Genomic DNA, 23,800 nt, shown 5'->3' with positions numbered 1-23,800 from the left:
GAGGGGAGTGTTACACTTGATAAGCTGTAAAAATAATACCCAACCATTACAGCAGGCAGCACAATGGGAACTTCATGCAATACCATGTATGCAAATTTAAAATGCATGGTCTGCCTATTGCCTGGAGGAGGTGGTGAAACACCAAACAAGTGTACATTTTGCAAGAACACACACACACAAAGGATACACGTCAACGCGTTACCATGATTGCCTATTTGGAGTGTGGGGGCGGGGAGGGGTAGATAAAAACATTCAAACAACACAAAATATGAAAATGAAATTTTCCTTCCCCTAATCCTATACTTTCAAGGTAATTACAGGTACCTTCCTATTCATTACTATGTGTATACAAATACACATTTTGATAAATGTGGTTGCATTTGGATTAGAAGGGGAGACTGCGTAGGATGCCTTGGATCCCAGGGGCCTGGAGTGCGAATGGAGGGGTTACTAGGCACTGTGACAGCACGCGGAGATGCTGGGGGTGCAGTGTCCTGTAGGCACGGCAGCTCTGATGGGAAACGAGGAGAGGGTAGGGGTGGGGGTGCACGTGTGGTAAGTTGGAAACTTTTTCTGGCCTCAGTGCAAACCTGGCCAAAGAAGAGCAGAGGCGGAAAAAGAAGCGGCTGAAGAAGTGCCTCTTTGCGGCTGTGTCCGAGGGCTGCGTGGAGGACCTGGTGCAGCTACTGGTGGAGCTGCAGGAGCTTTGCAAGAGGCGCCGCAACCTGGACGTGCCCGGTCAGTGCCAGGCCCTGGCAGGGGGTGTGGGGCTGGGGTCCCTGCTTGGCTCCTGCTGTCCACCTTCCCTCTCACCGACCCGTGGGGCTGGCGTGTGAGGAGCCTTGAGTGCTGGGTTAGGGACTTTGAACCTGACTCTGAGGGCAATGGGGAGCCATGGAGGGGCTTAGACAGGTGAGGGTCATGGTCTGGCTACTGCCTGGAGGATGGGGGTGAAGCCGGAGGAGGCTGCTGTCCAGGTGGAGTTAGGATCCCAGCGGAGGGCTGAGGGAGGGGAACAGCATTCAGGCAGCAACGCTGGCAGGACTCAAGGACGTGGGCAGTGAGGGAGAGGAAGGAGTCGGGTGGTGCCATTGGTGACTTGGTGGGTGGTGGGGCCCAAGCTGTCTAGGGGACTAGGGGAGTAGCAGTTTAGGGCGAGTTGTTGAGCTCTATTTGTAGGCTACCGGGAGGGGCAGGCTGGAGACTTCAGGATGTTTGTCTACTTCTAGACAGTGGGAAGCCATGGGTACTGGTAAGATTGCCTCCTGCCAGGGAGAGGGTGAAGAAGCCAAAGAGTGAAAGATGAGGCTCTCCTGGCCTCTGGGAAGGAGGAGCCAGCAAAGGAGCTGGAGAGTGGGGTGTGTAGGCTCCGGGAGGCTAGCAGGGGCCATGCCATGCACAAGATCTTGAGGTCTGAGGCTGCAGCTCCCACACCCTGGGCTCCCCTCCTCTGGGCCCCTCCTGCAGCTCCACCCTGTGATCTTGCCTGCAGACTTCCTCATGCACAAGCTGACGGCCTCAGACACAGGGAAGACCTGCCTGATGAAGGCCTTGCTGAACATCAACCCCAACACCAAGGAGATCGTGCGGATCCTGCTCGCCTTTGCCAATGAGAACGACATTCTGGACAGGTTCATCAACGCCGAGTATACCGAGGAGGCCTACGAAGGTACCTGCCTGGGGGAGGGGTGTGCAGACAGTGGGTGACGGCCAGGCCACACAGATCATTGAAAGCCCAAAGCACATGGCGTGGCACTCGGCACTCTCTTTCTTCCTTCATTGGGCAAATAATTTTGAGCACCGACCACATGCCAGGCATTGTTTTTGGCACCGGGGTGCAGTGGCAAACATGACAGATGAAGGCCATGGCTCTACAGAAGGTAATTTTATATGGAAAATGCTTTGAAAATAAAATGAAAGAAGTTAGTGTGACCGAAAGTAACTGGGGATGGGCAACTTTAGGGTGGATGGTCAAAGAGGTGACCTTTGACCTGAAGTCTGTCTGATGAGAAGGATCCAGAACAAGGCAAGGGCACTTGAGATAGGAAGGAACTAGGTACATTGGAATGATGAAGAAAGAAAGCTGGAGATGAGGTTAGAGAGCTGGGCGGGGCCAACACATGGCAACTATTGGTATCATCACTGTCATTATTATCAACTGCCCCAATTGGGTCTCAATTTTGTGGCTTCTCTCTCAGGTGGAACAGGGAGGAGCAAGGAGACCCCCTGGGATAGTGTTTCCCTGCCCAGGAAATATGTTGTGAAAAATCAGTAAGGTGGATCCTCATTTGAATCTTTGGAGTCCATAAACATCCCGTTAGGATCTAATGAGATGCTTGTGGCAAAAATGCTGGGCTCAAGGATTACGGACGCTGCCTTACTGATATGCCAGGGGCACGAAACGTCTCAGCTTTTTGCAGGTGGGAGTCTAGGTTGGGCCCTTACCTTTTCTCATGGGATAAAGTCATTTTATTTTTATTTATTCATTTAAACTCTGCACAGTTTCATAAGAGTTTTTGTTACATAAAAAAAAGTCAAGGATTATGAAAAACTAAAAGCTATCAATTTGGAAGAGAGGAAAGTCAGGGAATATTGTTGCAACTGAGTGCAGAACTGCACATTGAGTTCCCTGGTAGCCACAGCAAAGAGAGAAAGGGAATGCGCTATATAATGCTTCAGCCTGTCACTAGGGAGTTGATACTAGCCCTGTAGCCAAGGAGGGTTAGGCCAGTGCCTCAAGCTTCTCTGTCCTGAATCGTCTCCCTTTTCAGGCCCTGTTTTCTTCTTGTCAGTCTTGTAGGGACGTACAGACTCCTATTTCTGGCAGCATGTTCTCCTTGAGGGCAGGGATGGACTTTGCCTTCCCCATAGTGGATCCTCTGATGCCCGTGGGTCTCACAGAAGAGGTCCTTAATAAATGTGTTTTGAATGAGTGACTACATGAAGATGAGTGTCTCTATTAAGGCTTTGCAGTCCTGGCTGCAAATCTTGCCTCTCTCCTTTCTCAGCCTCCCCTTATCCTTTCCTTCTGTCATGAGTCTATGTCTTGCTGGTGGGTTGGTGGGGGGGCTGTGGGCACCCAGTCTTTCTCTGCATGGTGGGAAGAACCATTTATCCCTGTCTTCCCAGACACAAGCCTCTCCCCTACTCTTCCTCCTGATGGTAGCTGCTGATACCTTCCCTCCCCTGTTCTAGGCACTTCTTGCAGCAGGGACTGCAACAGTAGCGCTTTTCCTTACCTTGGGCATCAACTGGCCTTTCTGGGCCTCAGTTTCCCCATATGGCAGAGGCTGATATTTCCTCTCTATACTGCTAAGAGGATACAATGACATCTTTTAAAATATTATTTTTAGCATTTTATCAGAGGCCTTCAGGGACTTACTTTTTAAAAAACTATTTAATTAAAATTTTTATTGAAAAATTTAAGCATACTTTTGAAATATTAGCATAACGAACCTCTAGATATTCATCACTGAGTTCAGCATAGCAATTTATTTTTAATTGCATAAATAGTACGTGAATAGAATTTCATTGTAAAACATTCGAATATTTTAATTAAGTTAAAGAGGAACGCTTCGCTTGTTTCTCACTCTCCTCTCCAGAGATGATTAGCATGGGGTGTATGCTTTGAGGACGTTCCTAGGTTTTTGACATATGTGTGTATGTGCACATACAAATAGATAACTATTTATTCATTTATCTACTTATTTAACGCAGAGCAGTGATAAATAAGTTGTACTGTTCTACAACTTACTTTTTTGGGGGTTAACTATACATCTTTGACACCTTCTCATGCCAGAATATTAAAGTCTGCCTCCTCTTCGCCTGCTTAGTCTGAGTATAACTGTACTGTGGCTAATGTCACCCTTTTCCCGTGGACAGACATCCAGGTGGTTTCCCATATTTTGTTATGAGAACGTCTCAATGCACACTCTTGTCTATGACCTTGTGCACAGTGAACACGAGTTTTAGGGAAAAGACTTTGAATTGGCCTTTCTGGGTTCAGAGGCATGCACATTAAAATGAGAGTGGTACAGCCCCGCCCCAGTGACGCTCAATTGATTGGGTGCATTCTGTGCATTAGAAAGGTTGGTGGATGGACTTCTAGAAGGGCCATGCTTGAGTTTCGGGCTCGATCCCTGGTAAAGGGAGTGCAGGAGGCAGCCAATCTATGTTTGCTCTCACACTGATGTTTCTATCTCTCTCGCCCTCTCCCTTCCTCTCTCTCTAAAAAAATAAATAAAAAATAGAATGCTTGACAAATTTGCCACCAAAAAGTATTACTTTACTCTCCCCTCACAAAAGAATACAAAGGTTCTCCTTCTCCATACTCTTCACTAATCCTTTTCTTTTTAAGTCTTTAACTCATTAGGTTCCAATGTAATTCATTAGGTTCAAATTTTCATTTTCCTGATGACCAGTGATTCTGAATATCTTTCAGTTTCTTTATTGGTGATGTGTATTTTCTTCTCTGAGGGGTTCTTAATATTCTTTTCTTGTTTCCTTTTAGGTTGTTTGTCTTTTTATTGATTTGCAGAGCTCTTATTATGGACTTTAAAAAAATACATGGTCTCTTTTATATGTCTCAAATATTTTCCCTGGCCTACCAATTGCCTTTCAACTTTCTTTAAGAGGTCTTTCAAAATACAAAAATATTTAATTTTTATGTAAGCAAACATGTCAGTTTTTTATTTATGGTTTCTGCATTTTGGGTCTTGCTTAAGACGGTTTTCTGTACCAAAAGGTTAGTTATAACCAAAATTTCCAATTAAAAAAAAAAAGCTTAGTTCTTTAACCCACCAGGAATTTATTTTTATGTATGGCAAGACAGCAGCTCTTTGGGAAATACTGTTTCTGGTGGGACATTCTGAAATACAGCCGCCCCCCCCCCCTGCCTTCCCCTACCCCCCACACACGGGAAGGTTCTGAAGGCTCTACCAACAGGGTTAATGTCCCTTCTCCACCTCCCTGCTCCTGACCCCTGCTCTCTTTCTCAGTCACCAGCACCAGTCACCCAGCTCCCAGGCCAGACACGCCTTCTTCCCCAAGCCCCACAGACCATCCTGAGGGCTCTTTCTCCTAGGGTTCTTCGCTCCACCGAGCAGAGTTCCACATAAGTCTGGGATCTTGTTAAGACCGCCTCCAATTCTGCAGCCAGAAAAAAATGCACATGTCCTAAACCCCAAACTCGGGTCATGTCACTTCCCTGCTTCAACACCTGCTGCCTCCCCTGGCCCTTAGGCTCAGGTTCTAAGGTTCACCTGGCTTAGCAGGCCTTGAGCTGGCCCCACCAGCCTCGTTAAACTTACCCGATGGGCCTAGAGGCCACTCTGGGAAGGCCCTCAGCGCGGGGACTGGATGCAGAGCCCCTGCCCTGGTCCTGGAGCGCCCCCTCCTGTGTGGCAGCGAGACTGTGCTGCTGCGGAACGAGAAGCAAAACTGCATCCCGCGGGCACTGTGCCCCCAGCTGGCGACACCAAGACCAGACAGGCGGCTTACTTCGCCGTAATTCCGTGGAGGGTGGGAAAGAGGCCAGGCAGGGTGTCACCAGGGTCTCAGCCCTGAGCGCCCCCCGCCCCCCACCCCACCTTGTCCGCAGGGCAGACGGCGCTGAATATCGCCATCGAGCGGCGGCAGCGAGACATCACAGCGCTGCTCATCGCGGCCGGCGCCGACGTCAACGCCCACGCCAAGGGGGTCTTCTTCAACCCCAAGTACCAGCACGAGGGCTTCTACTTCGGTGGGTGCCGCCGCCGGGCTGGGGGGCGGGGTCCGGAAGGAGGGCGGAGGGAGGGGCTGCCCCACAGACTCGGCTCCCAGCGGCGCTAGGGGCTGGGGGCTGGAGGCCGGCTCTGAGCGGTCAGGAGAGCAGAACCTGGTCCAGTGTGGGGGCAGGGGCGACCCTTCTGAATTGGGCCAGAGAGGGCGGGGCTGGGAGGTGGCGAACCTGCAGTGGGGGAGTGTCTAAGAAGGCACCCCGGTAGCCTAAGTACAGTGGTCGGCAAACCAAGGCTCGCGAGCCACATGCGGCTCTTTGGCCCCTTGAGTGTGGCTCTTCCACAAAATACCACGTGTGGGCGCTTGAAACTTCGTGGCCCATGCACAGAAGTCGGTTTTCGGCCTGGGTGAGTCTATTTTGAAGAAGTGGTGTTAGAAGAAGTGGGGGTACGTTCGCTGAGGTCGACCCCTCAGATTGAGGACGTTTTTAGCAAAGGCCAGCTTAGGAGTACCCTAATGAAGTTAATAACAATGTACCTACCTATATAGTTTAAGTTTAAAAATTTGGCTCTCAAAAGAAATTTCAATCGTTGTACTGTTGATATTTGGCCTGTTGACTAATGAGTTTGCCGACCACTGGCCTAAGGAACAGAGACCTGGGAGGGAGAGCAAGCAGAGCCCTGGGTCCCAGGCACAGAGAAGGCTCTGGGCAGGGGAATGAGCTGCCCAGTGTAGGAGGACTGGTGTGGGCGCCCTGGCTGCCAGCTCAGCCTCTGTGCTCTGTGCTCAGAGCCTCAGCACTGCAAGCGGAGTCAACAGTGAGAGTATGAAAATTCTCCCACTGTCCACAAATGCATACCGCCAGGCTAGGGCAGGAAACAAACAGCTCCCTCCCACCAAGAATTGTCCTGGTACAACGTTGTAGTCAACCTGGCTTCTCACCCCACCCCAGCCCTGACTGACCGACAACCACTGACCTGTTTCCTCTTCTGGGTGGTTTCTGCATCAGCCGGGCTAGATGGGTCTGGGTGGCCTTGAGGGCAGGTCTTGTCCAGTCCGTTGCCCAGTATCAGGTCTGGCTGAAGCCGGTGTTGGGGAACATTTGTGGGGTGGGATGAAGAAAGGGGACAGGACAGTTTGGGAGGTGAGCCGCAGGAGACCTGCTATCCCGTCCTGGTTCTGCCCCGGGCTTGCTGTGTGACCAGGTGTGAGTCACCTGCCTTCGTTCTTAAATATTTCTCAAGCACTCACTGTACAGTATACAGAAGGTACTGTTCTAGGTGTTTGGAATGTATCAGTGAGCAAAACAAAGGTCCCTCCCCTCATGGAACTTACATTCTAGATGGAAAAGAGAACATCAATAATAAACACAGTAAATAACGTTAATTAACATGTTAGAAAATGATAAATGCTATCGAAAAATAACAAGTAAAGCAGGAGAAGTGGAAACCGAGTTCTAGGGCAGGAAGGAGGTGGATTTCAATTTTATTTATTTATTTATTTTTATGATTTTAGAGAGGAAGGGAGGGGGGAAAGAGAGATAGAAACATCAATGATGAGAGAGAATCATTGATTGGCTGCCTCCTGCACATCCCCTACTAGGGATCAAGCCTGCAATCCAGGCATGTGCCCTTGACTGGAATCGAACCCCGGACCCTTCGGTCTGCAGGCTGATGTTCTATCCATTGAGCCAAACCAGCTAGGGCGAGTTCAATTTTAAATAGGATAGTTAGGGTGACTCATTGAAAAGGTGACATTTGAACAAGGACTTGAAGGAAGTGAGGGAGGGAGTGATGCAGATATCTGAGAAACAGCATGAAAGGTAGAGGGAACAGCCTGTGCAAAGGCCCTGAGGTAGGAAAGTGCCTGGTGTGTTTAATAAAAGGGGTTATTGCAATGATCTAGCTTCAGTTTCTTCCCATACAAGGGGAGCTGGGGAGAGGGACAGGAAGCCTCAGGGGTCAATCCTACTGAGATGGTCAGGATATGGGTTTCAGTCCTGGGACTTGGGGAGCACCACCCTGGTCCATGAGAGAACTGAGCCCCAGTGTTCTCCCTCCCACAGGCGAGACACCCCTTGCCCTGGCAGCATGTACCAACCAGCCTGAGATCGTGCAGCTGCTGATGGAGAACCAGCAGACAGACATCACCTCGCAGGACTCACGGGGCAACAACATCCTACATGCGCTGGTGACGGTGGCCGAAGACTTTAAGACACAGAATGACTTCGTTAAGCGCATGTATGACATGATCTTGCTGAGGAGTGGCAACTGGGAGCTGGAGACCATGCGCAACAATGACGGCCTCACCCCGCTGCAGCTGGCCGCCAAGATGGGCAAGGCCGAGGTGGGGCTTGGGGGCAGGTGGGAGGGTAGGAGGCACTCTACCATCCGCCAGCCTGGGGCCCCATAGGCCACACCTCGGCAGGGGAACTTCTTAGGTTCGGAAGTGCAGTTGTGGCCCGCGCTGGGTTTGTTCTGATGACCACACAGAGCCACTGAGATGCAGTGCGCGGGCCTACCCTCTGGAGTTTAGTCTCTCATACTCCATGCTTCTTCTGTCTCCTGCCCTGGGAGCCCCCTCTCTGGGGCCAGAGTGGGGGAGCCTTAAGGCTGTAGGACACAATCTCAGATGCCTGTGGCTGAGGATTCCTGGGTGGCAGGTGCTGAGTGTGGTTGAGTGTCTGACCCTTGGGGGCCTTCAGCCTCTCAGGGGGACAGGAGCCCCAGAATGGCTGCTCTGGGTCCAGAGCCAATGGGCTGCTAGTCCCAACTCTGGAGAGATCCCAGCCTGCCCCTCAGGTTGAAACTCGGAGCCAAGAGCCCAGCAGAGCACGTGACTGCTATGGCCTTTGTGCCCGTGTGATGCGGCCATGAAACTCCAGGCTTGCCCGGGAGCCTTGGTGGAGACTCGAGCTGGGGTGGGCTCACATCTCCTGGTGCCTGGAGCCACGCTTGGTCTGAGATCAAGGTGGGGGGTGGGGAGCGGGTGCCCCGAGGGCCGTGGGTTCTGGTGCAGTGGTCAGGGCTGGTCCCACAAGGGACCTTTTCATTGTCTTGTTGGGGGAGGAGGGAATGGAGAACAGCTTTGACAAAGGAGGAATTGTGTCTCCCCTCCCCCCCGCTTCCTCTGTTTCTGTGCTTAAGACACAGACACTGACTTTGGGGAGACCTGCCCTGTCCCTAGGAGCTCTCGGCCTGGGCTGTGCAGACAAGGCTGCCGCGTGAGATGAGATGGGAACCCCACTGTCTCACGTGAGATCAGGGCTCTGACACTGTCCTCTTTAACAGGTCCCTCCTCCTGGGCCTTGGGTTGGTGCCTTGGGAAGCCCTGGCCCCCAGGGTACTAGGGTACCCCAAAACTCAGCTTTTGGGGAGTAGTGAGCTGGAGAGCAGGCTACCCATCTGGCCTGCCCTTTGGAACCACCCAGGAAGCTTTACAAGCTACAGATGCCTGGGCTCCCTCCAGAGATTTGGATTGAGTCAGTCAGCGGTGTGGGACTATGTATGTTTTTATTTATTTACTAGAGGCCCGATGCACGAAATTCGTGCAAGAGTAGGCCTTTCTTCCCCCGGCTGTGGGCACCAGCTTCCTTCCGGCACCTGGGACCCGGGCTTCCCTGACAGAGGGAGGCCCTGCCCACCTGCTGCAGCCCTTGGGTCAGTGGCCTGGGCCTCCTTCTGTGGACAATCATGGGGTGATGGCCAGGCCCCCAACCAATCATATTGCACCCGCCTTGGCTGGCCTGGCGCCAGTGGGTGTCATAGTGTGGTCCCGGATGGTTGTCTGGATGGCTGATTTGCATATTACGCTTTTATTATATAGGTTTTTGGAGAGAGTGGGAGGGGGAGAGACAGAGAGAGAGAAACATCAATGTGAGAGAGACACATTGATTGGTAGCCTCCCAACCGGGCCAGGGATTGAGCCTGCAACTGAGGTATGTGCCCTCGACCGGAATCGAACCCGGGACCCTTCAGTCCTCAGGCCGATGCTCTATCCACTGAGCCAAACCAGCCAGGGTGGAGTGGGACTTTTTAATGTTCCCCAGTGACCTAATATGCAGCAGAGTTTGAGGATCACTGACTTAGAGGGGGTACCCCGCCTTTCTGTAAGGCTGGTGTCTTGCATCTCCGTGTGTCTGGCCAGAGCAGCGAGCCTCAGCTGGCAGGTCTTGATTGAGGGTGGGATGGGGAAGCTGGAAAAACTTCTCATTTCTTCTCAGATCCAGGCCAAACAGAAATGATCTCTCATAATTGTCAGTTCCCAGATTCTTCACTGAACTGGGTTTTAAGAGCCTCTTCCTGGCTCTCTGGGCCCCCAGCTCCATCCTGTGGCTGACAGTTGTCCCACTTCCTGTCCCCAGATCCTGAAGTACATCCTCAGTCGTGAGATCAAGGAGAAGCGACTCCGGAGCTTGTCCAGGAAGTTCACCGACTGGGCATACGGGCCCGTATCATCCTCGCTCTACGACCTCACCAACGTGGACACCACCACAGACAACTCGGTGCTGGAAATCATTGTCTACAATACCAACATTGATGTGGGTCTCCCAGGGGCTGGGGAAGGGCACGGGGGAGGGGCGGCTCTGGGGACACGGGAAAGACCACTAGCTGGACATGTCTGCAATCCCCCACTTCTTTGCCTTATGGACAGAGTTGGCACAATATGGCAGGGCCTGTGTGGGGTTCACTTGTTCCCAGGGTTCCTTGGGTGAGGGTCTCCTGGCCCCAGAATCCTGGGCAGTGTGGATATGGTGGTGGGAGTGGGGATGGCTGGTGTCTCCCCCACCACCCTACTCATTCTCTATGGCCGTGCTTAGAATTCCCTTTTCCCTCAAACATGGTCCCAAGTGAGGGACAGAGAGTGTATAGTTCTGGCAATCAGGGAGGCCTCCTTGGAGGAGGCAAGAAGGGGCGGTGAGGGGAAGAGAGAGGATCAGTAGTGAGAAGTTTTTGGCTTTGGGGGGACATGAAGCAGCAGACTGGATCTTCACTCTTTACATTTTATCAAGAATCATGCTTCCCAGAGCTTGCCTTGTCTGGGTTCTTCATGGACCTTTCAGGCAGCCTCGAGGGTAGGGCAGTTTGATGGATGTCAGTATAGATGAGGAGATGCAGGACCAGAGAGGCTCAGGGGCTTTCCTAAGGTTACACAGTGAAGAGGGGCTAAGTTGGAGCCAGACCCCCAGTCATACTCCTTCTCCCTCCCAGCCCTTGCTTCCCACGGGGCAGCAGATGCTCCTGCTGGGAGCCCAGCTCCTGTGGCATTTGTCTGCCGCCTGGGCCCACTGGCAAGGAGCCCCGGGAGCTGGAAATGACTGTCCTGACATTTCCTGCCGAACCAGCCCATTGGACGTAATGACTGCCCCCTGCAGGGCAGCGCTGTCTCAGAGCTCCCTTTGAAATGGGGGCCTTTGACTGTGGTTCCTCTTCCCGTCTCCGTGGTGACTGTGGTGTGTACCCCCAGAACCGGCACGAGATGCTGACCCTGGAGCCCCTACACACGCTGTTGCGTATAAAGTGGAAGAAGTTTGCCAAGTACATGTTCTTCCTGTCCTTCTTCTTTTATTTCTTCTACAACATCACCCTGACTCTCATCTCTTACTACCGACCCCGGGAGGAGGAGGTACGTGGGCCCCTTGATGGCGGCGGGGGTGGGGGGGTGGTGATGGGGTGGTCAGGGCTGCAGGAGCTTGGAGCCGTCCCATGTGCAGATGGGGAAACTGAGGCCCAGAGAGGCCGAGATTTTCCTCGGCTTCCCTAATTGTCATCCCTCACGTTTCTAGGGAACCGAATATGCCTCCGGAGCTTAGCTGGGCTGAGCCCCAGGTGCTCAGCCTCTGGCTGACCCGTGTTGGGAGGAGAACTAGAGAATTAGGAGACCCAGAGCCCAGGCTCTGCCTAAATCTAGAGCTGATTGTGTGTTTCTGATGTGAGGGCCACAGGATACGGGAGTGGGGCAGTGAGGGGGCGGGGTGGGTCACTCATACAAGATTTCCCACCACTCTGGGCCTTAGCTTCCATGCATTCCCCGGGGCACAGAGTTTCAGCTTCATTTGACTGTGATGAGGTCCTGTGAGTGTCTGAATATGGATGGTTCCTGTAAGGAGGCGTGAGGGCTGTTAGCATGTCCCTCACTGTGGAGATCTGGATTCCCAGCGTGGGTGGGGAAGGCAGGGGCGGGGGCTGCCATTCCTCCTCTAGCCCCGTACAGAGATCGGGCTCCCTGCTGGCTTCTGGCCCCGCCTGAGGGTTCTGCAAGGTCCCTCCAGAGCTGGCACTACCCCTGCCCTCCTCACCCCCCATCCTGCACCATCCATTCCTCCCCCTTCTTCTCAGGCCCTGCCGCACCCCCTGGCCCTGACGCACAAGATGGGGTGGCTGCAGCTCCTGGGAAGGATGTTCGTGCTCATCTGGGCCATGTGCATTTCTGTGAAGGAGGTGAGTGAGCCACTAGACCCTCCGGACTGGCCTGCGATGCAGGCAGGTGACAGCAGGCTTGGTTTTGATCCCACCCTGCTCGGCCATTACTGCTGGGGGGCTCTGGGGAGCCATTCCCCTTCTAAGCTTTAGATTTCTTAGTTACAAAGTGGAAATAAATAAGCAGGTCTATCTTACCCTACTTCATCTAAGTACCCCTCCATCCATCTGTCCTTCTATTTGCCATTTATCCACCCATCCCAACCACTCAGCAACCCATCTACCTCTCCTCTCTGTCCACCCATTCAATCGCCTGCCCTCTCTCAGTGACCCAGCCACTCATTTATCCATCTGAATACCCATTCATCCTTACCCTCTGTCCTTCCATCCTTCCATCTATTTATCAATTGATCACTTGATTGGTCCATCCATCCATCCATCCATCCATCCAATGAGTCAACAGGTAAATTCTGAACATCATCTAATATGGGGCCCTGGGGGAGGTGATAAGGAGGGAAAGTTGTCCTCTTTGAGCTCACGGTCCGGTAGGGGATTTCAGAGGGACACAAACTTCTAGACTCTGCGATAGACTGTGAAAAGGCCCTGCATTGGGTTCAGACCAGTGCTCAGAGGAAAAGAGATGACCTTTGCTGGGGGCAGGGGAAGGAAGGAAGGCTTGAGTGCAGAGATGGCATTTACCGTGGTAGGAGTGGGCCTGAGGACATGGGGGGGAAGGCCATTACCGAGTGGGCGTGGGGAACAGTATGAACTAAACTCCAAGGTGGAAGCTAGACTACACAGGGGCGGGCCAATGTAGGTCCACAGTTGTGAGCACTTGAAACACAGAACTGATTCTTGTATCATTATTGATTAATTATTGTATTCTTTATTATTATTATTCGCCTACTTTTGCCATCCCTGTATTTGAAGGGTTGGCAGGTAGCGACATGCTGTGCTGCCTTGCAGGTTCTGGGGTGAGCATGAGGGTGAGAGTGAGAGATACACAAAGATCGGAGGAGCCTGCACCTGGGCTCACCTGTCCTCCAGCCACAGGGCCCCTCAGTAGCCCCGACCTTGGCTGTGGCTGGGCCTTCACACACTGAGTCTCAGTCCTGGGGAGACACCCCCTTCCTCAGACCCCCCACTGAGAGGCAGGAGGAGGCTGAAGACTTTCTTTGCTTTCTGGCCTCAGGGCATCGCGATCTTCCTGCTGAGACCCTCGGATCTGCAGTCCATCCTCTCGGATGCCTGGTTTCACTTTGTCTTGTAAGTAGGTCCGTCCCCTCGGTCGCCACCTCACAGGCAGGGCTGAGGTCCTATCTGGTGGTTGCTGTGTCCCTCTGAAACAAGTGCCCTACTGTGTCACCCTGTCCCAGCCATTCTGCTCCACCCCCGTGGCGAGGGACCGCCTCGCTCACTTCTGGTAAGAGAGACACATAGATGCCCAGAGGGAGGCCCAGAAAACACGAGGTCAGTGCCCATCATCTGGCTGCAGGGATGGCTGACTCCACCCTGCCACAGAGCCCCGGGTGGCAGGCAGCTGGGGGAAGGCACGGAGAGGCTCAGCCCTGCTGTTTACCTTCTTCTGGAGGCTTCCAGCCCAGTTCCTCCAAGTTGCATGGGGTCTAGACGTACCATCTTGGACCCTGGCAGATGGGAGCTGGAAAGTATTTGAGGATCATTGAGTCTCACCTGCTGGTTCGGAAACTGAGGCCCAGAGCAGGGAAGTGAGTCCCGCACAGTCACTCGGAACCTCAGTGGTACTGAAGCCAGTCCCAGCCTCTCCATCATCTTCTCCTCATGCCAGTGCAGGCTTGGCTACCATTGGGCTCTTGCCAGGAAGCCTAGCCCAGACCTGTCTGAAGGAGGTCGTGTGCGGCTGACCTCAGAGGTCCTGTCTCTGAATGAGCAGAGGCTGATTAAACCTGGAGCGAGCATTGAAGAATGTTCCTCACTGCACGGATGCCCCTGAAGTTCCTGCTCTGAGTTCTCCGGGAGGGTGGGTCTATAGGACCTGGAAGCTTGGCCTGATGTTTCCAACTGCCTAGGTGTTTCATTCAGGAAGTACCTGCCTGCCAGAGGTGTGAACTGGGTTCTTCATCCCTGTGGGCAGGTGCGGCCCCCAGATACTGCAGTGAAGGATGGGCGGGGGGCGGCACTGCCCCCCGATGCAAGTCACATGAGAGTTTGTCCCCTCTGGAAAGTATGGTGCTTCCAGAGAAAAACCATTTAGGCAGCCAGTGGTTCTAGTGCAGACAAAAGGCACCAGTGCATGGCCATGCTTTTCTGCTTCTTGGCTGTTTTGTTAGCGTAGGGAAAGGTGTGGATGTGCTTCCTCCCTTCAGCCCCAAAGGCACCCATCACCCAAACATTTGCTTTTCACTGCACGAGAAAAACAAGGCGGCCCGTGTCCTAGCTTTAACCAGTCACTTTCTAACGGTGCAGACTGTCTGATGTTATAAGTGAGAGAAGGTTTTTATCCAGATGTCTGAGTTACTGATGGTGTACACACTGCTTAGGAGTAGGTTTTGATCTTGTACATTTGGTATATGTGGTACTTTAAACATTTTAAGCTGTGGGAAAATACACATAACATAAAAGTTACCACCTTAACCATTTTTAAGTGTTCACAACACTGTGCAGCCAATCTCTAGATTTCTTTTCATCTGGCAAAACTGACACTAAACGCATTAAACAACAGCTCCCCATTCCCCTCCAGTTCTTGGTGACCTCCATTCTACTTTCTGTCTCTATGAATTTGACCACTCTAAGGACATTATATCAGTGAAATCATACAGTATTTATTTTTTTTTTGTGACTGGCTTATTTCACTTAGCATAATCATCTCCAGGTTGGTCTATGCTGTTAAAAGAAAAAAAAAAGTAGGTTTGAGGATACTTTTGTTATGATTGGCTTATAAGTATAGATGTTGTCAGCTTTTATCATTTTGATTATAAATGCAATTATCCGTTGCACCCTTTCTCTATGAATCTATGTGAGAATCATAGAGGGGTTTAACAAAGAAATCATGTGGTGATTTAAACACATACAGCCTCCGGGGCTGCTCTCCAGGTCTTCTGAACAAGAATCTGGTGGGGCCTTGGGGATCTGTGCTTTAAAAAGTCCGTTGCTCCAGCCCCCTGCTGGCCCCAGACTGCCCAGTCTGACGGGTCTGGGCAGCCTTATCCATCTCCTCAGCATCAGCCCCCAGGGTGCCGGTTCAGGGTATAAAGGGAGGTGGGGGGTTTGCCTACCTGCCCTGATGCTGAGAAGTAAGTAAGGCCCTTGTCTCCTGTGTCTCCTGAACAGTTTTGTCCAAGCTGTGCTTGTGATACTGTCTGTCTTCTTGTACTTGTTTGCCTACAAAGAGTACCTCGCCTGCCTCGTGCTGGCCATGGCCCTGGGCTGGGCGAACATGCTCTACTACACGCGGGGGTTCCAGTCCATGGGCATGTACAGCGTCATGATCCAGAAGGTTCGTTTGGGGCCTCTGGGCGTCAGAGATGTGCAGGCTGGGAGGGCCCTCAGAGGATGGTCACTTCTCAGATGGGGAAACTGAGGTCTGGAGAGCAAAGGGGGCTTGCCCACGGGGCAGACTGCTGCTCTCTGTTCTGAATGCCACTGTCTCCATTTGCCTTTGGTCAGCTTTAAGTGTCCAGACCCTAAAATGCCTGGGCTTGTTGGGCATTGAGAAGGGATACACTTTGGGAAGGAATGTTCTCAGCTCCAGGCAGTGGTGTGCTGGTAAGTATTTAACAACTGGCTCTCTGGGAAACACACACACACACACACACACACACACACACACACACACACACAGATACATATACACACACAGACACATACACACACAGATACATACACACACACACAGATACATGTTTATTATAAAATTTACTATTTAAAGGATGTAGTACAGTTTCCTTCCTAATAAAACATACAATACTCTGTATAGTAAATTCCACATAACTAGTCGAGTCTCACTGAGTAAGTTGTTGATTTTTGTTGAATGCCTGTATCTGTTGCTAACCAATGGTTTCAGCTGACAAACGAGTGTTCTTCCAACACAAGTGTTGGTTGATATTTTTCTTTAAGGGATAAAACGAAGGTGAAAATGAAGACATGGCGGAACTTCAGTTGTTTGTCAATGATGTGAGCCACTTCTTTTCTGAGTTGGATAATAGTGTTCAAATACTAGAAGACGATTTCATTATTATTGTGTTATTCACAATGTAGCAGCTACAGATAGGACACATTTTTAAATTTAATTTGCTTTAACATTTTCTCCATTGCTGTCTTACATCTAGATCTAGGCAATCAACAAAACAATGGGTCAATCTCTGATTTATAGCATTTACCAATTTCTTTAAAAAATATATTTTTATTGATTTTAGAGAGAGGAAGGGAGAGGGTGAGAGGGATAGAAACATCGATGATGAGAGAGAATCATTGATCGGCTGCCTCCCACACGCAATCAAGCCCACAACCCGGTCATGTGCCATGACCAGGAATCGAATCATGACTTCCTAGTTCATGAGTCGATGCTGGCTGGGCACATTTACCAAGTTCTATGGTATAACTACTCCCACCCTGGTGGTTCCAGCTACCAACATGACATCTTTGAACACGGAGCTGGGAAGAGATGCAAAATAACACTATTAATACTATTTCCACCATATAGCTACAATAGATATAAATAATCTTGAGAGCATAAATAACTCTAAAATATAGAAAAATAACTTAGAAGTAATGAGTTTTAACTATTATCTCTATTTTTCATATAATATCTTTACTTATAAGTTGATATGATTTAATTTTTATTAGTGGCCTTGTTTAACAACCAGCTCACACAATTCAGGAAATGGTAGTAGTCAGCTCTGGTGAGCTGGTATGAGCTGGCTCCAGCACACCACTGCCCCAGGAAGAGGGAGGATCCCAGATGCGAGACTGTGAAGAGAGGTGCTCATGGACAGGGCGAATCCGCAGGGACAGAGGCCGACAGTCTTCCAAGAGGGAGCGGGGAGGAGGCAGGAGAGCAGGAACAGGAGGCTTCTTGGAGAAGGTGGGGTCCAGAGCTGAGCTTTGGAGCACCAGGGGGACGTGGCCAAGGGCAAGGGAGAACGGCCTGAGTTGAGGCCATGGTTAGGGTGGGAGCCTGGGAGAGCGTGGGAAGCAGCGAGATCGGTGTACGGTGATTCCGTCCTCAGATCTTGCCCTCAAATCATTCTTTTTTCTTTGTAGGTCATTTTGCACGATGTTCTGAAGTTCTTGTTTGTATATATCGTGTTCTTACTCGGATTCGGAGGAGGTAATTGATTTATAAATAATAGGAACTCCCACATTTGTTAAAGCACTTTATGCAGATGTCAGAATGACAGAGCACATAGCGGCCCCAGCAGCAATTACATCAGCTACCAACAGAGCCTTGCTGTGCTTAGCATTTTCCAATCATCATCTTTTTACTTCTCTCGCTTCTCAGTCAAGGGGGAATCATCATCCCTGATCGTACGGTGACTGAGGCTTAGACTCTAGGATTCGGCCAGGCCTGTCACTCTTATCCATCCCCGCTGTGGGATATGCCTCCCACTTTCACATCCCCCCATGTGACCCTCACAGCCTGAGAGAGGCTGGGCAGGTGTTTAGGCCCCATTTTACAGATGGGGAAATGAACTCACAGAAATGTGATTGATGGCCTTTGAAAACCAGGAGGGAAGCAATGAATTGAGGTAATCCCCGTTGGCCCTCCACATTATGTTATCTCAGGGTTCGCTTCAGACAGACCTGGGAGAGCCTTTGGTCTGCTGGGGACCAGGGGTGGGGAGCCTCCTCTTAAAACCTCTCCATCTACAACAGATGGGAACAGCACAACCTGGTCCTATGTCTGACCTCTGCATGGGGAGATGAGGTTTTATATTTCCATGCCGGTTTTTCCCCCCAGTGGTCATTGGCATTTGAAGTTAAGCATCTGTTTTCATCTGCCTGATACCCTTTCTGTGTCATAATTTGCCTATTTATTTGATCTTTCATTATCTTGTTTATTCATCCATCTATTTACTCACTCATTAATTTGACCATCCACCCACCCACCTACCCATCCAGCCATCCAGCCAGCAAAGAGCCACTTCTGTAGAGAAGAAAGGGCTTAGGCCTCGGCCAGGGGATCTCACTGCAGAGCATTGGGAGGACACTCAGGACCTCACAGTCTGGGGGAGATGACCTGGGCTACAGGAAGTCGGGAGCTCAAAGCCTGGATGGGGAGCCAGGGCCACATAGATTATAATTAGCAACTCCGCAAGCCTGTGGGCGATCAAGGGCCGGACGGTGGGGCAAAGGAGGCACAGAAGGGTATGGGCTTCGTTAGGCAAGAAGGGCTTTCTGCAGAGAATCAGCCTGATGAGGCTTCTGGAAGAGCTGGGGCTGGAGATGGAACTGAAAGAGCCAGAGGAAGCGGGCAGGAGGCAGGCCTGCATCTGTGGGGGCGTGTGTGTACCTGCAAGTAGGCATGAGCTTGTTGGGTAACTAACCAGGCTCAGAGGCTGACGAGAGCACCCTGTGATGTCCTCCCAGCCCTGGCCTCGCTGATTGAGAAGTGTCCCAAGGACCACAAGGACTGCAGCTCCTATGGCAGCTTCAGCGATGCTGTGCTGGAACTCTTCAAACTCACCATAGGCCTGGGCGACCTGAACATCCAGCAGAACTCCAAGTACCCCATCCTCTTCCTGTTCCTGCTCATCACCTACGTCATCCTCACCTTCGTCCTCCTCCTCAACATGCTCATCGCCCTCATGGGAGAGACGGTTGAGAACGTCTCCAAGGAGAGTGAGCGCATCTGGCGCCTGCAGGTGAGCCTGGTGGAGACCCTGGTGTGGGAGCCTTCACGGGGACTCAGTTCACTACACGCTATTGGCCATCAGCACTGGTGGACCTGGGGCGGGGCCTGGGAATCTGCATAAGGTCCCTGTGCTTGGCCAGGTTTGAGGAAGCATTCGCCTAGGTTCCTGGTGTATAGGGTCAACAGCAGGTGTGAGAGCAACTCAGGCTTATGGGGGTGCTCGGCTCAGAGTCCTGGTGTGATATGTGGATGTTGAAATGTGACCTTAGGTTACATCAAGAGGAGTATAAGGGTATAGCACAATGGAGGTGTCAATTCTGCTCTCCTCCATCCTGGCCTCAACAGTCCTCACCGACGGTGGGCCTTACATGCTGAGGACACCACTACAGTAATGGCCAGAGGTGGTGAGCAGGCTTTGCAGAGGCCTGGAAGCCATGCCTTACAAGAAATGGCATTGAAACTAGGCTTGACAAAGGTGATATCTCTTCAGGTACCTGCAGAGCTACTTTTGAAAGAGGGAGCAACTTCCCTCTATGATCCCAGAAGGCAGAACTGAAGTATATGGGGCAACTGCAAGAAAAAGATTTGACGCAAGGAAGTTTCTAGTGATTAGGGCCTTCTTAATCGGCTTGTGGATAATATTTAGGAGCGATTGGACAAATTGTTGCCAGGAAAACTGCTGAGGGGATTCCAAGCCTGGGATGGAAATGGGACCACGTGACGCCGGCACTTCCCGTCACTGTGGGACCCAGGATCCTAACATTTTCAGTTAGGAAGCGCCTGGACTTCCAGAAACATTGTTTATGTCATATTTAAAGCAGTTTGGACACTTTCCCCGAGCTTTCTGGTTTTTCATTTTTGAATTCTGTAGATTAGCTGAACCTCAGGATCTATGCACTAAGCTTCCAGTGGGGGTGGAGTGGGCTGTTTGGTGGTGTGTGCACGTGCACTTGTGTGTGTATATGTGCATGCACTAGCGGGTGTGTACTTTGTGCGTGTGTACTTGTGTGGGTATGTGTGCATGGACTTGTGGGTATGTACTTTGTGTGTGTGCACTTGTGTATGTGTGCATGGACTTGTGTGTGCACTTCGTGTGCATGCACTTGTGGGTGTGTACTTGGTGTGTATATGTATGCATGCACTTATGTGTATATGTGCTTGTGTGTGTGTACTTTGTGTGTATGTGTGTGTGAGTGTGCATGTATGAAGTATATGGGGCAGAACTGAAGTATATGGGGCAACTGCAGGTACCTGAAGAGATATCACCTCCGTCAAGCCTAGCCTCAGTGCCATTTCTTGTAAGGCATGGTTTCCCGGCCTCTGCAAAGCCTGCTCACACACAACTGTGCTCCTGGGCTGGCTCCTCAGCGACGTGCTTAGGCTGGTTTCTGTCCCCAGAGAGCCAGGACGATCTTGGAGTTTGAGAAGATGCTGCCAGAATGGCTGAGGAGCAGGTTCCGGACGGGAGAGCTGTGTAAAGTGGCGGAGGAAGATTTCCGGCTGTGTCTGCGGTAACAGAGGGAGAGGGCCCTTTGGGGTGGTCTTTGGGGGGTCAGGAGGGCCGGGTGGTGAATGCTAGAGAAGCAGTGCCGCTCCTGTGTGCTTTCCACAGCCACGCTCTGTTCTGGACCCTCCAGAAGGCGAATGTGCCCCTCCGGGGTCACTGGCCTGGGACGAGGCTTCCTGAGCTGCAGGAGGACAGGAAGGGAGACTCTGCTGCCTCGGTCCCCTCTCTGTGGGGGTGGAGGGGCCCCCACAGCCTCTCTCTTTCCAGTGTCTGGTTTAGGGAAGGGTTTCCAAGGGGCACTCTGTCCTTCTGTCCACCCTGTGGCTTCAGTGACACTAGGGGACAGAGGCACACTGCCACTGGCGATGGAAATGAGGCAGCTGCCTTTGACAAATATCACTTTTTTGATTTTAAAAAAGTGCTTGCACCTGCCATGACCGTCTTTCCTGCTCAGTTCTCCTCTTCCTACCCCATCTGACTGCCTGATCCCAGACCACCTTCCTTTCTACTTCTCTGACTGAGATAGCCCCTCGGCCCCCCGACCTCGCCATCATTTCCAACTGTAATTGTCTCTGATTCTGACATATTCACTCTAGAGATGGTCTCTGAGTGTGAACTTTAGCCAAACTGCCGCCGCCAGTTGTGATCCAACACCGTAGACCAGCCGTGGGCAAACTACGGCCCGTTTGAAATGAATAAAACTAAAAAAAAAAAAAAAGACCGTACCCTTTTATGTAATGACGTTTACTTTGAATTTATATTAGTTCACACAAACACTCCATCCATGCTTTTGTTCCGGCCCTCCGGTCCAGTTTAAGAACCCATTGTGGCCCTCGAGTCAAAAAGTTTGCCCACCCCTGCCGTAGACACTGCTCACTCTTTGGGGGTTTGAATCCCAACCACCTTCTAGTGCCACCTTAACCCTAGTTAACCGTCTATGCTTTTCATCCTCACACCCTCACATCCTCTCAGCTGGGGCTCTAACCCCTCCCCGCTCTGTCCTCCTCCCCTCCCCTCCCTCCTTCCCCAAGAACCGCCCTCACCAGTCAGGCACACTGCTGCTGTCTGAAGATGTCCCCGTGATGCCTCTCTGAGTTTTGGGGTCTCACACACTGGGAGGAGACTGAGCCCTGAGGCCTGGGAAAATGGGGACTTGGGCAGGTTTCAAACCCTGATCCCTGGGACAGACAGAAGGGAGCTGTCTAGGACCCCCAAAGGCCATGCTATTTGTTTGTGTTTAATGAGGTGCAGTTGTGAAACAGTGCGAATGATTCTTACACTCGCAGGATCAACGAGGTGAAGTGGACTGAATGGAAAACACACGTCTCCTTCCTCAACGAAGATCCCGGGTCCGTGAGGCGGACAGGTAGGACGTGTGACAGCCATTCCTGCCTGACCGTGCGACCTTGGGCAAACTGAGTCTGAGGGCCCTGATTTTCCCCATCTGTGAAATGGGAGGATTGAATTACATTGGTTCTCAGGTCCCTTCCAATTCGGATGTTTTAGAACCCTAGTTGGAATAACTTCTAAAAATCGGGCAGCGGAAAACTGGGTGGTGCAGTGAGGCATGGAATTACCGACCTTGCAGACTGCTGTATTTCTAAAACAGTGTTTTGTGTTTTTTTAAAGCAGATTTCAATAAAATCCAAGATTCTTCCAGGAGCAACAGCAAAACCACCCTCAATGCGTTTGAAGAAATAGATGAGTTTCCGGAAACTTCAGTGTAGCAGCAGAATCCGGAGCTGGTGTGCGCATGGGTGCTGCAGGCTGGTCCGGGACTGCGTGCTGAGGGCTTTGCCTCGTGATGGAGCCTGGCTCTGCCCGCCTGGAAGCAGAAAGCACCCTCGGGCTGAACTGAGAGGCAGTTGTCAGTTTTCTGCGTGGAAAAGACCCTGGATTTTGTTACTTGGTGAAGAGTTTGTGTAGACGGATAGCCAGCAGTCCTGAACCTGGGGTTCCTGAAATCCCTGGGTTCACCAGCTGGTGACCAGGTCAGCTTGGCTGGGAGAGGAGCCGTAGGGAAGGGGCGGGGCCCGAGGAGCAGAACTTTCTTCCTGTCAGCATCTCCTTGGGAGCCCCAGCCGCAGCCCACACATCCCTCCTCTCCCCTGCTGTGACTGGGGCTTCTGAATTGAAGGGACTCTTGGTCTCATCCCAGAACATACAGGGGACTGAGCAAGTCCGATCTCCTGGGGGAGGGAGGTGTGAGTTATGGAAATGCCCTTCCAGAACCTTCAGGGAACAGTAACTACCCTTGGAATGCGTGCCCATTGGCACCCCAAGGCTCAAACTGTCTCAAAGTGAGAGACTTTTCGTAGTGTAATTAACACTGTTATTATTATTATTATTATTATTATTATTATTATTTTATTTTCAATAGAAAAAGGACATTTCAGTTTTAAATGAAAAACACTTCAGATGAAGTCCATGATTTTGAAAGCGGAGGAGTAGATTTGAGGATTTGGGACTGGATGTAAGTATTGTGTACTAGGCCTCAGGGTGGCCGGGGCAAAAACAAAAAGCTTTTCTTTGCGCGCACAAAAGTCCCGATGAGACAGGCACAGTGTGAGGCAGCCCCGGCACTGGCAGCTGACTCTGGAGCCAGCTGGAGGCTGCGATGGGGTGAGAGAGCCCGGCTCTCTTCCTCGCCCCGGCCCCTGCAGTAGTGCCCGCCTCCGAGCTGGGTCCCAGCCTCGTCTGAAACAGAAATAGCAGCTGCTCTATTTATATGGCCTGACACCCAGAGGTGACTCTCATACATCAGTGTTTTTCATCGGAGGAATTCAACAGAATACCTGAAATGCTCTGGCACTAAATATTCTCTTTTTTTAAAAATATATTTTATTGATTTTTTACAGAGAGAAAGGGAGAGGGCTAGAGAGTTAGAAACATCGATGAGAGAGAAACATCGATCAGCCGCCTCCTGCACACCCCGCACTGGGATGTGCCCGCAGCCAAGGTACATGCCCCTGACCAGACTTGAACCTGGGACCCTTCAGTCCGCAGGCCGACACCCCATCCACTGAGCCAAACCGGTCAGGGCTAAATATTCTTGTTAACTGTGAGTTTGGAAGCTGAGGAAAAGGTGTTGAGAAAGGCGCATTTGCCAAGATGAGTGGCTGGCTTTTAGAGCCTCGTCCTCTGATTTCCTCCCCCTGAAATCACACGGAGCCAGTCTGGGGGCAGAAATGAGGCAGAGATGGAAGAAATGTTCCAGATGTCTGGGGCCACTCCGCCTCGGTTGTCTGGTAAAGGGATTCATGTGGGGATTGTTGAGGTGGAATGACAAATACATTAACCATGAATTTAATTTGAAATGCCACC

The 23,800-nt window shown here is 51.3% G+C and overlaps 1 protein-coding gene across 1 annotated transcript in view; it reads left to right on the top strand.

Annotated features, from left to right (window-relative positions):
• TRPV3 (transient receptor potential cation channel subfamily V member 3) overlaps positions 1 to 23,289 on the top strand; it is a 32,747-nt gene extending 9,458 nt beyond the window's left edge. Inside the window, exons 3-16 of the mRNA XM_006105143.3 lie at positions 584 to 738; positions 1,493 to 1,669; positions 5,600 to 5,740; positions 7,784 to 8,064; positions 10,082 to 10,258; positions 11,185 to 11,343; positions 12,057 to 12,158; positions 13,330 to 13,403; positions 15,447 to 15,612; positions 17,379 to 17,445; positions 18,705 to 18,979; positions 20,368 to 20,480; positions 21,763 to 21,842; positions 22,109 to 23,289. Of these exons, the coding sequence (XP_006105205.1) occupies positions 584 to 738; positions 1,493 to 1,669; positions 5,600 to 5,740; positions 7,784 to 8,064; positions 10,082 to 10,258; positions 11,185 to 11,343; positions 12,057 to 12,158; positions 13,330 to 13,403; positions 15,447 to 15,612; positions 17,379 to 17,445; positions 18,705 to 18,979; positions 20,368 to 20,480; positions 21,763 to 21,842; positions 22,109 to 22,203 (2,062 nt within the window). The 3' untranslated portion in view covers positions 22,204 to 23,289. The remainder of the gene's footprint in view (positions 1 to 583; positions 739 to 1,492; positions 1,670 to 5,599; positions 5,741 to 7,783; positions 8,065 to 10,081; positions 10,259 to 11,184; positions 11,344 to 12,056; positions 12,159 to 13,329; positions 13,404 to 15,446; positions 15,613 to 17,378; positions 17,446 to 18,704; positions 18,980 to 20,367; positions 20,481 to 21,762; positions 21,843 to 22,108) is intronic.
• Positions 23,290 to 23,800: the final 511 nt, after the last annotated feature.

Source organism: Myotis lucifugus, unplaced genomic scaffold (assembly GCF_000147115.1).
Source record: "Myotis lucifugus unplaced genomic scaffold, Myoluc2.0 scaffold_639, whole genome shotgun sequence".
NCBI lineage: Eukaryota > Metazoa > Chordata > Mammalia > Chiroptera > Vespertilionidae > Myotis > Myotis lucifugus.
This window is presented reverse-complemented; position numbering and strand designations above follow the sequence as displayed.